The following is a 17,506-nucleotide window of genomic DNA, read 5'->3' as shown; positions in this document are numbered from 1 at the left end:
GGAAGCGTCCTGTTTAGTTACCAGAACTGAGCTGACTCGTTTCAGTGACTATATTGTTCAAAATATTCACTCGTCGCCATCCCATTCTTAGTCCATAGGGTTTAGTATGATGCCGGCCCACTCTTTTTTAGCTATCATAGCTTCAACTCTTCAGTGAAGGCTTTCCACAAGATTTAGGAGTGCGTACTATGTGCCTTGGCCCGGCATAACGGTGCACTGTGGAATATTTAGTAGTGGGGAAATTTCACAACTGGCCTTGTTGCACAGGTGGCATCCTATTACGGTACCACGCTGGAAATGACTGAGCTCCTGAGAATGACCACTGAAGGAACAATGGGCTGGGAGGTCAGTTCCTAGTAAAATATAGTGTATAATATAACCACACTTTGGAACTATAGCAGAAAATAGAAGAATTTCTTTGCAAGATCTAAAACTTGGGAAAAGTATAACATGAGATGTGGATGTGCATGCTAAGTCTTGAGCCGTGCTCGGGCTTAACTTTCTTAATTGTTTACATGTTTTCTTTTTTCCTGCTGGACTCATGGTGCTTACACAGAATTGTGAAGTCTGAATGCTCTATTCTGTGATCAAACCAGAAAAAAACTTGGCAAGATTAAACAAACCTTTATTATTTTTCTTAACATTTTATTTCTGGTGTTATTTAGTTATATCTAGATGACTGGAGACATCAAACGGTCTCAATGCCAACTGCTATTTAAGACATACTTACATTTCCACACTATGGGTTCAAGTTTTTAATGCACTCTATCCAAGACAATTTATTATTGTCCTTTTTTTTGTAGTTTTCCTTTGCTATTTCCCATTCTTAGAGTACAGTGGGGCAAAAAAGTATTTAGTCAGCCACCGATTGTGCAAGTTCCCCCACCTAAAATGATGACAGAGGTCAGTAATTTGCACCAGAGGTACACTTCAACTGTGAGAGACAGAATGTGAAAAAAAAAATCCATGAATCCACATGGTAGGATTTGTAAAGAATTTATTCGTAAATCAGGGTGGAAAATAAGTATTTGGTCAATAACAAAAATACAACTCAATACTTTGTAACATAACCTTTGTTGGCAATAACAGAGGTCAAACGTTTACTATAGGTCTTTACCAGGTTTGCACACACAGTAGCTGGTATTTTGGCCCATTCCTCCATGCAGATCTTCTCGAGAGCAGTGATGTTTTGGGGCTGTCGCCGAGCAACACGGACTTTCAACTCCCGCCACAGATTTTCTATGGGGTTGAGGTCTGGAGACTGGCTAGGCCACTCCAGGACTTTCAAATGCTTCTTACGGAGCCACTCCTTTGTTGCCCGGGCGGTGTGTTTTGGATCATTGTCATGTTGGAAGACCCAGCCTCGTTTCATCTTCAAAGTTCTCACTGATGGAAGGAGGTTTTGGCTCAAAATCTCACGATACATGGCCCCATTCATTCTGTCCTTAACACGGATCAGTCGTCCTGTCCCCTTGGCAGAAAAACAGCCCCATAGCATGATGTTTCCACCCCCATGCTTCACAGTAGGTATGGTGTTCTTGGGATGCAACTCAGTATTCTTCTTCCTCCAAACACGACGAGTTGAGTTTATACCAAAAAGTTCTACTTTGGTTTCATCTGACCACATGACATTCTCCCAATCCTCTGCTGTATCATCCATGTGCTCTCTGGCAAACTTCAGACGGGCCTGGACATGCACTGGCTTCAGCAGCGGAACACGTCTGACAGTGCGGGATTTGATTCCCTGCCGTTGTAGTGTGTTACTGATGGTGACCTTTGTTACTTTGGTCCCTGCTCTCTGCAGGTCATTCACCAGGTCCCCCCGTGTGGTTCTGGGATCTTTGCTCACCGTTCTCATGATCATTTTGACCCCACGGGATGAGATCTTGCGTGGAGCCCCAGATCGAGGGAGATTATCAGTGGTCTTGTATGTCTTCCATTTTCTGATGATTGCTCCCACAGTTGATTTTTTCACACCAAGCTGCTTGCCTATTGTAGATTCACTCTTCCCAGTCTGGTGCAGGTCTACAATACTTTTCCTGGTGTCCTTCGAAAGCTCTTTGGGCTTGGCCATGGCGGAGTTTGGAGTCTGACTGTTTGAGGCTGTGGACAGGTGTCTTTTATACAGATGATGAGTTCAAACAGGTGCCATTCATACAGGTAACGAGTGGGGGACAGAAAAGCTTCTTACAGAAGACGTTACAGGTCTGTGAGAGCCAGAGATTTTCCTTGTTTGAGGTGACCAAATACTTATTTTCCACCCTAATTTACGAATAAATTCTTTACAAATCCTACCATGTGAATTCATGGATTTTTTTTTCACATTCTATCTCTCACAGTTGAAGTGTACCTCTGGTGCAAATTACTGACCTCTGTCATCATTTTAAGTGGGGGAACTTGCACAATCGGTGGCTGACTAAATACTTTTTTGCCCCACTGTATGTACCATTTTTTTTCTGTAAAGCATTGCATTGATATAAAAAGATTCTTTTTTTTATCTAGAGCTTTTCTTAGGTACTCAGTCTGCAGCACTTTGATGAAAAATGAGGACACAAGGATTGTTTGTGTATTGTGACTCAACAGATTCAGGATTTAACTTCAAAATGAAAAGTTTTTTTTTAATGTGTTTTAGGACAAAAGTAGGCCACAGAATGCAGTTGGGCAATATCAGCCTTTGATGATGATTAAAGTAGTTGGGGCATAAATCTATATTAGGTATTGATGGTCTTTTGACCACACAGGCAGGCAGCTATGAAGCTGAGGGAGCAGAGCCACCACTGAGAATAAATCAACACATTGCATTATTATTTTTTAATTCTAGAGGAATAAATCATTTAAATTAAAACTGCAGCTGTGACACATGAATGCTGGTAGCAGTGAAAACAAAACACCTTATAACTATTTTGCATGTTGCTATTTTTTCTAACACCTTTCTCTCCTTTTTCTCATCTTTGGGGTTTTTTGGGGGGGAGGTGTTTTGTTATTTAAGTGGAAAATATTATGAAGTGTATTGATATCTTCTGCAGCTGTTATGACCTTTTTTTTAAACTGATGGTGTGTGAATAGTGTCTTTTCCTCCCTCTTCTGTGTCTGGCTGAAAACTTAGGTACCTACTTTGAATTGAGACCCTATTATTCTGGTCTGGGAAAACTTTCTTATTAACACATTTTCTTCCTGTTTATGTCAAGGAGAAGTGTAAAAGGTCTTGTGTTTTCTTTTGGTGGTGGGTAAACTAGGTGTCTTGATGCATGCTCAATAATGAGAGACCAAAGACGTCAGTTGGATGAGTGATGAAACATTCGTTTCACTGAAAATGCTGCATCCAGGTGACGAGGTAACTTCTAATTTTCTTTGATTTCGTTACCTGGATTACTGGGCTTGCATCCAGGTAAACTAAGGGTTTTGAAAATGTTGTGTTTACTATTTTGGTCTTTCACAGGAAGTGGGGAAGAGGGGAGTCACTTTTACATTATGCTCTGGTTTCCCCTTGTCAAAGCCAGGGGAATTGTCCATTTTGCTTTTATTACAGGTAAGTGAGATAGGTTATGTTTTTGCATATTTCTGGTTGACATTTATTTTTCTTAAGTAGCATCTGGAAAGTTTTTCAAGTTATTGCTTGGAAGCAAGAGCATCACTAGAGAGTAAAAGCAGTTGTCAGCATCTTTTAGCAAAATGAGTCCACAGTTTTCAATCCCAGTGACATGCATGGTGCTGACCAGGAGCAGGACCATGCCAATCTTTTTTTTTTTACTGTCACAAGGCTGAGCACCATGAAATTGTCTCCCCTGATGAAACTATAAATGTGGAGTCCCACTGTACTGTCCTTAGGCCTCTGATGGGGAACGTTCAGTAGTGAAAATGATGCGAACTGGAATGGGTGCCAGCGCACAGTGCATTAAAAACTTGCCAGATTTGCAACCATACCATTTCATCCACGTTGCAGATGTATTAATGACACCTTATACGTGATGTGTCTTCCACCATTTTTCAAAAAGACTGCAGCACAACAACGCACTGCACACAGGGGGTCGACAAGATGCAAAATTGAGAAGTCATGAATACTTTAAGACCTGCTCTTCTTTCCCTCTCCACACAGTCCAAAGAAATGCAGGTTATTGGATTTGAAACAAACAAACAAAAAGCCTGTTATCTCTCTGACAAACAGGCTCGCTGAGTGCAGGTAGAGGCGATTGAAAAAGAGAGAACAAGCAACACCGAATCAGAAATGAGATTCAAGAAGTGTGATGAGACAGAACAGCTGGCCAGACAAAAAGAAAATAAGCAGAGCATAAAAATAGCATGCTAAGAAACTGGAAAAACATAACACATGAATGAACAAAGCAAGCAAATTAAATGGGAATATGTGTGGAGCCAACCCCTTAATGACACTGATGTTTTCACCGTTACCTGAGGTGACAGGAAGCAAAAGTTACATAAGCCTTCTTTTTAGTGTTGATATGAAAATCCAGTGAAGGTTATTGTATGCATTTGATTTGAAGACATCCCAAGACAAAGATCCAAATCCATACGAATGCAAATAAAGTCTCTTTCTTGCAATAATACAGTAGAGAAGTTATTCAGTATTCCCTCTGCTACAAAGAAGACGACACTGAGCTGACACTCAGACAGATCAATAAGACTCCCACCAGAAGAGTGGGCTGCTGACTGCAGGAGCCAATATCTCTATTTGCACTCAATTCACACATGCCAAGGGTAACTCAATGCCACTTTGCACCAAGCCACACAATCAGATGAATATCCCAGAGGTCTCCAGTTAACACTGAAATCTCTGTTTCAACAGCAGCAGTCTGGATTTCAGCTCCAAACAATCAGAAACTAACTGACGCAGGTTGGAAACGTACTTGACTTTGAATGCACGCTCCTGCTGTGGTGAGTGTGGTAAGCATGACAATGAAGATCTTGGGTCATTTTAACAAAATTGCTATGCACAGGCCTACATCTATGCATCCAGGCAAGCCCCGTCAGACAGAAGGATAACACTGACCTACCAAGCATGGTCAGGCCTTTCATTCAGACTGTATCTCTGCAGCTATTAAATAGATTTCTAATTTTGTGCACACTGTCTCAACAACTTTGTCTTAACAGACTTTGTTTTAACAAATATCAGGTGGATTTCTTTTAAGAGGACTAATAAAGTCCTCTTATAAAGAGTTTTTACCAAGCAACCTCATTAGAACAAAAATGGCATTTGCTCAGCCCTGTTGTTTATGATCACGGAAACTATAGCTTTTCCCCCCCAGTTGCATCCAAAGAGAACTTTTTCTTCATTTTATTGACCTGGCATTAAGACTTGCCCAGTGGGAACAGTCTCATCAGATGCTGTGCTTTTTAAATTGCCTGCAGTCATACATGATGAATGATGTGTATTGGGATTAAGCCATTAGGGTTAAATAATAAAGAAGTGGCTGGAGAGGCACGTGTACCTGCTAGTCACCCATCACCCAATGGCTACCAATTAAACTGCAGTTATAAAAACCCCTTCACCTTATAGCTAGAGTGCTTTTGAAATTACAAATAAATGAAATTACTAGCTCATGCTCAACATTCTTCAAAAATCTGTAAAAAAAAAAAGCGCCCCAAAATGTATGATGGGAGTAAAATAATAATAATGATAATAATAATCTATTTTTGACACTTGAGCAAGAGGGTTTCAAGGTGATTCAAGGTGATGTAATGGTTAACTTTTGAGGTTGGTTCTGGCTCCATCTGCACTTCTATGTGGGTTTGGCATAGCTGTGACTTACTGCCACAAAAAACGAACAATTTTAGGTTCATTGGTGATTCTAAATTGGCCGTAGTTGTGGATGTCACCATACAGGGTTGCGTCTCTCTGTGAGAGCACTGTGCGGTGTCTGGGATAGGCTCCAACTCTCGTGGAAACTGGGGCTGGGTAAGGAGTTAAGAAAAATAATGAATGGATGGATGATTATGTGAATGTCAATTCTGTGCCAGCTGGAAGCCGTGCTCACCCACCCACCACCCTGATCTCCACATCCTTTGGTTTGAAGTGCTGTATGAGTGTAATTTCTCTAAAAATGGGTTTTTCGGCAGCCTTACCATAACAATAAGTCCCCTTTCCTGGAAGTATTTGACCAGAGGAATGGTGTTTTGTTTGAAGTTGGTCAGACGGCGCTCAATGGCCTTAGGGTTGTCGTCAGGCCGTCCCTGCTGCTCGGCTCGTTTCTGCAGCCTCTCCTTCAAACGGTGGTTAGTGCAGGCCAGGAACACCACAAGGTCAGGAGTACAGATCTAGCGGGAGAGAAGAGAATATATTAACCAATACTATAAATACTTTACTTCTCATAAAAGTCTTCATTTATATGTGATGGCCATAATTTGACCCTGTGGAACCTCAGAGGTGCTGACTCTTTCAAATCTCTGCGGTCCACTCAGGTCAGTCTCATTTTTAAATTCAGTTCACTCAGGTCAAAATGATAAAAATGCAACTCATTCAAAAACAAAAGACCTGATCTTTCTAAGGTCTGAAGAGACAGTATATATACAGTGGGTATATATAGTGTGTGTACACAGAAATATTTCCTGCTTTTGAATTAAATCTACTTGAATTCCACTGGAATTCATTGCCTTGAGGATTTCAGCTTATCACGTAGAAAATAGCCTGCGGCTGCACCAGCGACGCCACAGTTTTAATACAGGTGGGATTATGACTCAGACAGGTTAATACTGTCCCCCCTCAAAAGAAGATGAGTACATAAGCTGCCACTCAGAAAGCTTTTCTTTGCATTATTGCTTTTGTGTAATAAACAGAGGAGGATGATAGATAAACTCAGCTAAAAATTAGCATCTTTTTTGCGGGACTTAGATATAATCCAACAAGCAGCAGTTTTCATAATCATGTCAGTGGTTCTGTGTGTAGACAGGAGCCCGTTTGGATTTAACAGTTCAAGATAAATAACCCCATATCAGCCATATGTAAACAACACTATGATTGCTCTTACATACATTTGCCTATATAGATCACCATTGAGTGTTTTAATGCCATTAGTAATTACCAAAATATTTTTTTATGTTTCTCTAATGGTTATTCTGCCAGTATGGACAAGCTCTTTTATTGAAGCGATATTTGTTAATGGTTAAATATAATGATTGTTGTTATCCATGAATTTTTCGATTTATTTAAAAAAAAGTTGGTGGCAGCAGGTGGTCTTTTGACAAAATCATCTTTGATTTAGATTTTTTTATGCTGTTTCTAATGATTGACAACAAATAAGACTGCAAATAAGGAGTAATACGATCACATTCAACTTCTCTTTGTGGTTATCAGGCTTTTAATTTGTCTGCCTCAACAGCCCAGCTACAGAACATCCAAGCAGCCAGTGCATAAACAGAAAAGTCATCAGAAAAATCATTATTGCAAAGTTCAACGTTCAGTTTAGAGGATGTGGTCTGTGGTGCGCATGACCTGTTTTGTAATAGAAAAAGAAAGGTTAGTGTGCCAACTGAATTTGTGTCATTTAAACCTTGCAACCAAAAAAGGAGAGTGTAAGCAGAGCTATTCTTTTTAGCTCAAAATGCTGCAGTTGTCACTATGTACAGTCGGTCAGCTCATTGTAATGAGTATGCCTGCCTCATAGTCCTTGCAGGTGACTATTTGTGACTGCTGTTGTGGGCCTGATCTCCGACAACATCGAGACGGCCTACCTGGAGGAGATTAGGAACCTGGAGACCTGGTGCCAGGAGAATAACATCCTCCTAAACGTCAGCAAGACTAAGGAGCTGATCGTGGACTTCACTACAAAGCAGGCGAGGAATTACAAACCCCTCATCATCAGTGGCACGCCAGTGGAGAGAGTGGACAGTTTCCGATACCTGGGTGTCCACATCACTCAGGACCTGTCATGGTCCTGTCACATCAACACCCTGGTTAAGAAAGCCCGTCAGCGTCTCTTCTTCCTCAGAAGACTTAGAGACTTCCATCTGCCACTGAAGGTGCTCAAGAACTTCTACTCCTGCACCATCGAGAGCGTCCTGACGTCAAACATCTGCACCTGGTTTGGGAACAGCACCAAGCAGGACAGACAAGATCTGCAAAGGGTGGTGCGCTCGGCAGAACGCATCATTCAATCAGAGCTCCCTGACCTGCTGTCCATCTACACCAAGCGGTGCAAGACCAAAGCTAGGAAGATTATGATGGACCTCTCCCATCCCAACAATGGACTCTTCTCACTGTTGAGGTCTGGGAAGCGCTTCCGCTCCCTTAAGGCCAAAACAGAGAGAATGAGGAGGAGCTTCTTCCCCCAGGCTATTCGGGCCCTGAACCAGGTGTAGGACTGGACTCTCCCAAACACGTCACTATAAGACTGGACTCTCACACACGTCACCACACGCACCACCACACATTTCCTATAATCCTATAATTCCTATAATTTATAATCCTTATCTTTATAATCTCTTCTGCTATTTGCACATTCTTTACTGTAAATTCCTAAGTTAATTTGTAAATTTTTGTAGTAAATTGTAAATATTGTAAAACTTTTCTTCTGTCATTTAATGGTCGGGCATTGTACAGCTACAAGCATTTCACCCCCATGTCATACTGTGTATGGTTGTGTGTGTGTGACAAATAAAATTTGAATTTGAATTTGAATTTATTTGTAATGTGCCCAGAACAATGAAGTACTGTCATGTGAGTACATAAGGCCTAAATACACTAAGCAGTTAAAATTCAGGGATAACACAGTTATAAACCATATTGGATCAATTTCATGTGCTTTGGTGCAATTGAAAGTACACTGAAGACACAGCAGCAAAGTAACGCTCATTCAAGCTGCACAGGCAGAGCAGCTACAGTATGTACTGTCACACGAAGGTTTGGAGCACTACTCAAGCCCTACAAAATAAAATCCAGCAGGCAACTTGTGTACTTTTTTCTAGCCAAACTGTCTTGTGGGCTTCAGATACTGTTTCATTTTCATGCCATCAGTAGTGACAAGGACAGTAGCACCAAGAAAAACTAGAAAAAATATCAGTCAGGAGAAAGCAATGGTCTTTTGCACTCCCTCCAAAGCCATTCTCTTTTTGGGGATGTCCTTGTTTTTGTACCTGTTGTCACTTTCATTTGCAAAGCAGGTAAAATGGATTCACAATATTTTCTGCTTCCTAGCAGGACAGGACTATCCCTAAAATTTAACTGACTTTGTGTTATACTGTGAAGTGTTTTTGAGCAGTGTTTAAACATACAGTATAACAAAATGTGGCTGTCATTGACAAGAAATCATCAGAGCGTCTTCTTATTTAAAAGAAGACTAAGTCTTCATTAGGTTAAAGTTCTATAGTTAAGTGCCTAAAATGTTAGGTACTGACTAAAACACATTTAACAGCTACTCCACCCTGTAAAGTGTGTAACTAACAAGTGCAGATCACTGAAGGATACTTTTATCTGCATAACGTAAAGCATCATCAAAGTCAGGCAATTTAGTTTCTATGGTAGTTCTGACCTCCTCAGGTGTGACTCACAGAAGCGCTAAATATCCTCCTCGTCTTGTACCTGACAACCCACCACCAGTGGGAACCTTGCACTATATAAAGCCTGCACAGCAGTTTATAAGTTAGTTTCCTCCAGCTTGTGTTTCACTTTGATGAAATGGACTTGATGAACACTCCAGAGTCTGCATTTTATCTGGCACAATGCCAGAGAACTAAAAATAGTCTGAACGACGATGCTTATCGAGGCACATGCCACTCCGGCAGTGCGATTCAGGCTTGAGTCTTATAGCCGCTGTTTTCTACGAGAACGGTTTTAGATAGATCTTTATTAAAATGGTTGTCCTCACGTCAGACTGGAGCAAAAAGACATCATGTCAGGCTGTTTTAATGCCGGCAGTTCAGTAAGTGAATCTATCTGTTTTGCTTCAAGGCCAGGAAGCATGTGGAGGCTTTCTTTCAAACACACACTCATACAGAGTCCTAAATAAGGTGCGTAAGCAGGCTGATGCTGACCTGATGGCTGTGCCAAACATCACTGCTAATAACCTTTTAGGGATGTTCTGCTAAATGCACTCGATTGAAGGGAAAACAACAACAAAATCCAAAAAAAAAAAAAGGTTTTGAAAAAAACAATGGCCGCAATTGACGCAGCTTCCTGTTGTGCTGCAATGGAAAGTTAATATCTATCACAGAAGGTACATAAGACGGTTGCTGTATGCTAACAAATGGTTTTAGCATTTAAGGATTTTTGTTTGTTTGTTGTGATTGGATTTGTGTGCCATTTTATTAGGTTTTGTTTCTGGTTTATTGAGATAAGAAACTGATTCATTTAAATGAAAAATCTTGTTTCATACTTTTTCACATAATACTGCCTTACACAAAGAAACAGTTGAATATGGGCTCCAGTCCAGAGTGAACTTGGCTGCCTTGAGTTAATTTCATTCTCCTCTTCCTTTCTAAACATATGTAGCTGTAGACTATCAGGCGTCTCCATCTGTCTGTATAGACCCAATTGTTCTCGGGTGGTTTCCTCTCCATCCGCCCTGCATCTCTCATGGAGAGGAACAAATTTTAAATCTTTGACGTCTCCAGGAGCTTTCTAACCTGTCTAAATGAATAGAACAAGACTGCATAGTTTAAATAAATGTCACCATATATACTGTAGAAACTGGAGGATGGCAACCGATTGCAGCTGAATCACTCGGTCTATAAAAGTCACCAAAACGAGTAAGCTGTCCAACAGAATCTCAAGTAAAAACCCAAAAGATTTTCCAGGAACACTAAAGCTGGCATTTTATTTTCTTTAAAAATGATGAATTGAAGATAGTTGCAGTTTCATTTCCTTTTATTTAACTAATTGCATAATGGGCTAATCCTTTAATTTTTCATTGAGTGTATTCTGCTGAACCTCAGTTAACATTAATTTTTATTGTTATACTGAGTCTTGCAGTTATTTCCTTGATTCATTGGATAATTGGTCTATAAAGCACAATAAATTATGCCAACTAAGAACATTGTGGTTGTCTTTAAACGTCTCATGTCCAATCAAGAGTTACAAAATTCTAATTACTGCATGTGTGTTTGAAACACCCTCCATTATATTTACAAATTGGGCACTTTAGTACACCTTATTAGAATGTACTGGACTGAGTATAATTTAAAGCACCTTGAGGCAACTGTTATTATGATTTGGTGGTGTAAAAATAATACTGATACTGGTGACTATGGAGTCCATTTGAGTACAGTGAACTCATTGTCATATTTAAGAAACTATCTTGAGATGAACTGAGCTTTGTAAAATCAAGACTTAACAGACCAGGCCTTGTTTTTAGGTTTTTGTTGTCTAGTTTTGCTGAAGCTGTGTGAGTTTCCTGTTAGCTGATAAGAGTAGAACAAGGTGTGGTCTTCTTCTGCTGCAGTCCATCTGCTTAAAAGTTTGACTAACTACAAGTTCAGAGATGATATTCTACACAGAGAACTGCTGCTCTTTATCAGACCATCCTCTTTAAACCCCAGACATGGTTGTGTCCGGTGTATCAGCATTTTTTGAAATGCTCAGACCAGCCTGTCCAGCACCAGCAACCACATTCAAAGTCATTTATTTACATTTCTTCCTCATTCTCATGCTTAATTTGAATTTTTGCAGGTCATCGTACACAGATGAGTGTATACAAGACCAATAATGGCAGCAAAATCTAATTCTTGAGACCCATGAAATATCAAACATTGGACACTTTTCCTTAAGATTTTTTTAATAGACAATAAACAAAGAGTTCAACTAATCAATCTGTTACTGGGATAGAACAGAAAGCTGTCAAAAGTACTTGTGCTTTTATTTAAAAGATGATTTCTGCAACCATTAACCTGGTTCATAACCAGCAGTGAGATTCCTTTTGAAAATCGTATTCTTTGATTTTGTCCCAGAGTCACACAGAAAACTATAATGCCAACAAAGAAGAAACTTCAGTCTTTAACTGTAACCTGTGCAGATTCTGTAAATGTCACCCACCCACTTATCTTGCATATTCACAGTGGTTATGTGTCTAGATGGAAATTCACAGAAAACAAATAGATTTTTTTTTTCTTGCTGCGGATGAAGAGAGCGGTGTAAGCTTGCTAAAAGAACAATTACATAACGTTACTGTTAGGTTTTTTTTCTTTTACTTCCCCTTAGACCAGGGAAGTCTCTGTCTTGCAGGAGGAGGAAGATAAAGAAATGCGCATTTGTAATACGCAGAAATTAATTATTCTCAGAGCAGAAAGTTGAGTTTCTCTCTGTTGTTTTTATAAGAACGAGCACTTACTGCAGTGTAGCTGCTGCTCTTTTTGCACTTTTTAAATACCCGGTATGATGCATGAGTATGGATTTACGAGACAAGATTCATGCAGGAAACTGATCGATAAACAATCAGAGACTTACGGTAGACACCCAAAATTGTGATTGATGTTCCATGACTATTTCAAACCAAAGCTGATAAATAGGTAGATGTGTGTGTTTTGGATTTAGGGACCTCTCCTAGCCAACTGACAGTGGCAAATAAAGAGACTGGCACTTTCATACTCAATAGGAGTATTTGCTAAATGGCTTGATGAAGGGATAGATGGTCTCTCTGGGCGGCTATAAAGAGAGCAGGGTTGCTGTGGTGGCCCAGAGGAGTTGCCCATAAATGGCTGCTGTGATGCTGAAAAGGGCAAAGTAGCAGCATGGGGTGAGTAATGAAAATGGATGCTGCAGGCCCTCAGAGGATCACTCAGTTGTCCCCAAGCTCACAGGCTCCCAGGCAATGTGGGATCTGAAAATAAAATGCTGAACCTTTCAGAATATGAAGCTCAAAGCAGCACTGAGCCTGTCTGAAAGTATCAGAGTCAATTTTATCTCTTTGAAGGTCTCTTTACAACCAGATCAAATGTAATCAAAGTTTACAGATACTCATATTAAATGTGTGCAATGTCTCAAATAACGAGATCAGTATTTGTGCAGATAATCCCTGTAAACCAAGAGCTCAGACTTCAGGCTGCTTTAAACATAAGGTTTCAGACAGTCGTTTCCCCACTGCTGTGAGTGCAGAAGCCCCTCCCACCTGCTGTTCCAACCTTCTATTTATGAGTGGCAGCCAATTAAAATTGATCGTAAGGGGAAGACGGTCTCGAAGGGAGGGGCGCTATATGGATTGCTTCAGACAATTCGTATAACCTTAATAGGCTTAGTTTGTGAACCTCAGTGTCCAAAAAAATCTACTATTGCGAGTTGAGTTTTTTAAGAGAGGGTAAAAGATGATATCAGATTGGCGAATCATCGATCAAGTACACAGTTTCAGGCGTACGATTACAGTATCAAGCACAGAAAGAGCGATAACTAAACAGCTCTTTGTTTATCGTAAGAGACGTGTGTTTTTTAGTCCTAGACCATATCCTGTATTTGACTCCCGAAATAGCCATGTCCATGTAAACACACTCACCTCTACTATTCGTTCATATTTTTCACACAACATTCATGTAAATCCTTGCTGTCGACAACTCTCACTGGGTTAAATTGTTTGTTAGGCAGTCATTTTATCAATATCTGTGTCCGTGAGCTAAAACTACCTGCCTCACCAATTCGAACTGCTGGAGTCTCCAGGCTCTCTGTGGCTTTGTAACTGAGTGCGTAACTTGCTCTACGTCCTCCTCCTTCATCTTTAATCACAGCAGTCTCTTTCAGTAAGTAAACCTTTTTCCTCTCTTCTCTCTTTTTAAGCCCTCTTGGTCTAGAAGTGCTGTGCTGCTGAGTTTCGAATCTTCAGCAGCCTCACAGGGACGTTTAGCAGCAGCATGATACAACGGCTTGCATAAGTCTTTTACAGCAGTTTTAGGTGTAGCTGTATAGTACTGGCAGAGGGAAAATATTCTTTAAGGGAAGAATGTAATAAATAAAAAACATTTTTAGCCACTCGATTGTGAAGATATCCAGCAGACGTTCGCAGCTGACAGATCCGGTTTTTGAATTGTTCTTGAGATAAAAAAAATAATTTGGGGATATCTATTTTGTAATCTTTGAGATAAAATAAACAGTTAATAATTAGATGTCATGGTTTAACTAAATAATATAATACCTATGTACATCTTTTACCATACAAAATACTCCTTCATATATTGTCCACGTTTTGCCCATGTCTATATGTAGAAGTCTTAGGTAGCATCTTTGTGGTCTTGAGTTCTCTAGGTTTTCTGATCATCTTTCAAAATATTTCTTCGGACGTTCATATACAAAGGACATCATGGGACGTTCAGCCGCATGGAGTACTACCACATTAGGTGGTACTGCACTGTAATGTAAAACAAGTTGAGCCGCATCGTGACGCCTCAAAACTACTGTTAGTACTTTACAACACCATCTGGAAAGTGTCTGACAAAGTCCTTTTTTTTTGTTGCATGGGGCAGCACGGTAGGGCACCAATGCCCTACCGTGCTGCCCCATGCAACAAAAAAAAGAAGCAGGTTAACACTGTTGCCTCATAGTAAGAAGGTACTAAATTCCACTTTCTTCCTACCAGAGTCCAAAGACGTTAGTGGGGTTAGGTTAATAAGTGATTAGTGTGAGTGTGAATGGTTCCCTCTCTCTCTGTGTTTGGCATATTTGGATAGTAGTACTATATTATATTGTTTGAATAATTCCTACATTAGGTTCCCAGCATTCTGCTTTGCTTAAAAGCAAACCAGAATACACAGAAATACCACAGGTATTTCCAGGTAATTGTCAAACATTAAAGTTTGCTTTAATAGGTTATTACATGGTAAATAGAAACTGGCGGTTTTGCATTTTCCAGCTGTTTACTGCTTATTACACAGAAACTATCATGGATGTTTCCATTTATTAATTTAGAGCATTAAACATAATATTTACATTCTTGCTTTTAAGCCAAGCAGAATGCTGGGAACCCAAGGTAGGATCAACTCAAGAATAATAATATAGCAATAGTATCCAAATATGCTTAAACATCATCCAATATTACTCTTATTAATATGAGGTTATTGCAATCTAAACTGAAGTTTAACTGAAACACTTGAGTGTGTGCATCTACTCACAGACAGCTTAAACACTTCCAACAAACTGGCTACAAACTGCCTGCTGCTCCCAGATGTCATAGTTAACTGCTGCACATGACATGTGAGTTACATTGTGCTCTGATGTGACCACTGAATGATGCCAAATAAGTTATGTAAAGATGCTGAAAAGGCAACTGGAAACTCAGCTATATATTTGTTGATTTAGAAAAAAAGAAAAAAATCCATGCGGTATCCTGCACCAGTGTCTCCCAGGATTACAGACCTGTGGCACTGACTTCCCATCTCATGAAGACCCTGGAAAGACTCATCCTTATCCAACTCTGACCTATTGTCAGGTCACATCAGGATCCCCTTCAGTTCACTTACCAGCCCCGTCTCGGAGCTGAGGACGCCATCATCTACCTGCTCAATCGTGTCTACGACCATCTGGGGAAGCCGGCGAGCACTGTGAGGGTCACGTTTTTTGACTTTTCCAGTGCATTCATACCATTCATACAACATTGTGTGTCTGATAAGGTGATCAGCAACATAGAGGCACCACAAGGGACCGTCCTCTCCCCTTTCCTCTTCACCCTCTACACCACAGACTTCAGCCATTGGACAGAGACCTGCTGGCTTAAGAAGTTTTCACTGATGTTGTGGGGATGGAACTGGACTCCCTTAAGTCAAATGCACCACTGAACGACACAGGAAATCATTCTTGCCTGTGGCCCTCTCCCTGTACAACTCCTCCATCTAATGCATAGATTTACAGTTTAGAGTAAAATTTCAATAATGTATATTTAATCTTTGTAATATTCTGGATATTTATAAGTGAGCTGTTTGTATATATTAGAGCTATTTCTTATATTTTGTAATTTTGAAATATATTTTTTTATTTAATTCAGTTTGTTGCTGTACTCATTGTCTTGGAGCAACTGTAACCACATAATTTCCTTCCGGATTAATAGTGTGTTCTGATTCTGATGAAAGGCACCATTATTTTTTTCTTTCAGTGTAAAAAGTTGTAATGTATAAAAAATGACATCCTCGAGTTGATCCCATAAACAGTCCACAGAAGGGTAGACCTAAAGGAACACCTTCGAGGAAATATGATTCATTGTTTAACATAAAAAGGTTCCATGTCTGAAAAGTGAAGTCAGAAGTGCCGTAAACCTGCATTCTTTTTAATTCAGAAGGCGGTGACTCCTCTGGTTGCAAAGAGGCGTCTATTCAGTCTGTCAGCTTGTTGATCTATGATCTAACTAAATAACATTGGTTCATTTTATAGACTATCATTCTCTTTAGAGTCAAGGGGAAACAAACCAGAGTGCACCAAACCTCAAACATTAATTCCTGTAAACTCATTGCACCACAAACCCATTTGTTCTCATTTGTATGCCTCACCCTTCCTTCACTTTCCCCCTTTTTGTCAGCCTCTCTGAGACATATCGGGAAATTTGCCAGGCTGGGAGCCACTACAGATTTTCAGTTAGACCTCTGCCATACTTTACCCTCTCCTGTAGCTCATCAATAAATGAGTATCATTCATATTTTGGGTTGGGGTTCTTGCTAGTGAAACATCCCTACTGGCAAGAAGAGACTAGATTTAGACAAGTGGGTGGAGTCCATCCATAGACCATACAGATCCACTGCACTAATAGACACCTGCTAATAAGTGTTAAATAGGATTCAAATGAAATACTAAGAAATTTTACTCTTGAAAAGTGGACTATAGAATTCTTGGGCAGCCTTGTAGTACAATCAGCTATATTTAAATCTTTAAGAAAAATAGAAACACCTTAAATGCAGTTGAGAAGTTAATTGAATTGGCTTGTAGTCTGGTCGCTGATCATAACAATAAAAGCTTCAAGCCTTAAAACAAATACTGGTTATTGTATACCCCAGGCCTGCCGCATGCTTGCATTAATATCTAGGTGGTCATCAGCTCACATCCAATCATTAATGACTTTATGAACTGTTTCTGAGCGGTTGCTAAGACACACTTATAAACAAAGCTGCATGGATATCTACCTTATGTAACATCCAGTAGACTTTCTCTAGTCCTGATCTAACAGCAGTGCCCCTTTACAAACCGCTGTAAGCTATTTTAAATGACACTTAAATAACATTCTGACAATAAAAAAATTGAATCAGCTTAACTGAATTTCAGAGACTGCTGCTTATGAAAAGCGGTGATTTATACGACTTCCGGGCCGTGAATGTGAAAATGCCTATTAACACACAAATGTGTGGCAACATAGATGAGTTAGCCAGTGACTGTGAGTTTATTGAATTGTTTACACATTAGCAGATGTGATCTGCTCCATGTTTGGAACAGCTGGAAACACACTTATAGCTCAGCTTTGAGGTGTATCAAAGAAGGGAGGAGTATGTGATTGGGTGGGTGTTGCCTGGTTAGCACTGATTCTCTACACGAGCCAGCCACATGTATCCTCTTGTTTATGTGTTTTGTTTCCTCAGGCAGCTTTCAGACAGGGAGCACGTACTG

At 40.0% G+C, this 17,506-nt stretch overlaps 1 protein-coding gene across 1 annotated transcript in view; it reads right to left on the bottom strand.

Moving 5' to 3' along the window:
* The window catches only part of ak5 (adenylate kinase 5), a 104,538-nt gene that overhangs the window by 63,803 nt on the left and 23,229 nt on the right, over positions 1-17,506 (bottom strand). The window contains exon 6 of the mRNA XM_085388152.1: positions 6,079-6,270. Coding sequence (XP_085244278.1) covers positions 6,079-6,270 — 192 coding nt within the window. The remainder of the gene's footprint in view (positions 1-6,078; positions 6,271-17,506) is intronic.

Source organism: Rhamphochromis longiceps, linkage group LG18 (genome assembly GCF_057381845.1).
Source record: "Rhamphochromis longiceps isolate RC_006_pf linkage group LG18, R_longiceps_female_GT1.1, whole genome shotgun sequence".
Lineage (NCBI taxonomy): Eukaryota > Metazoa > Chordata > Actinopteri > Cichliformes > Cichlidae > Rhamphochromis > Rhamphochromis longiceps.
Note: the sequence above shows the minus strand (reverse complement) of the source record. Positions and strands in the feature narration are given on the sequence as shown.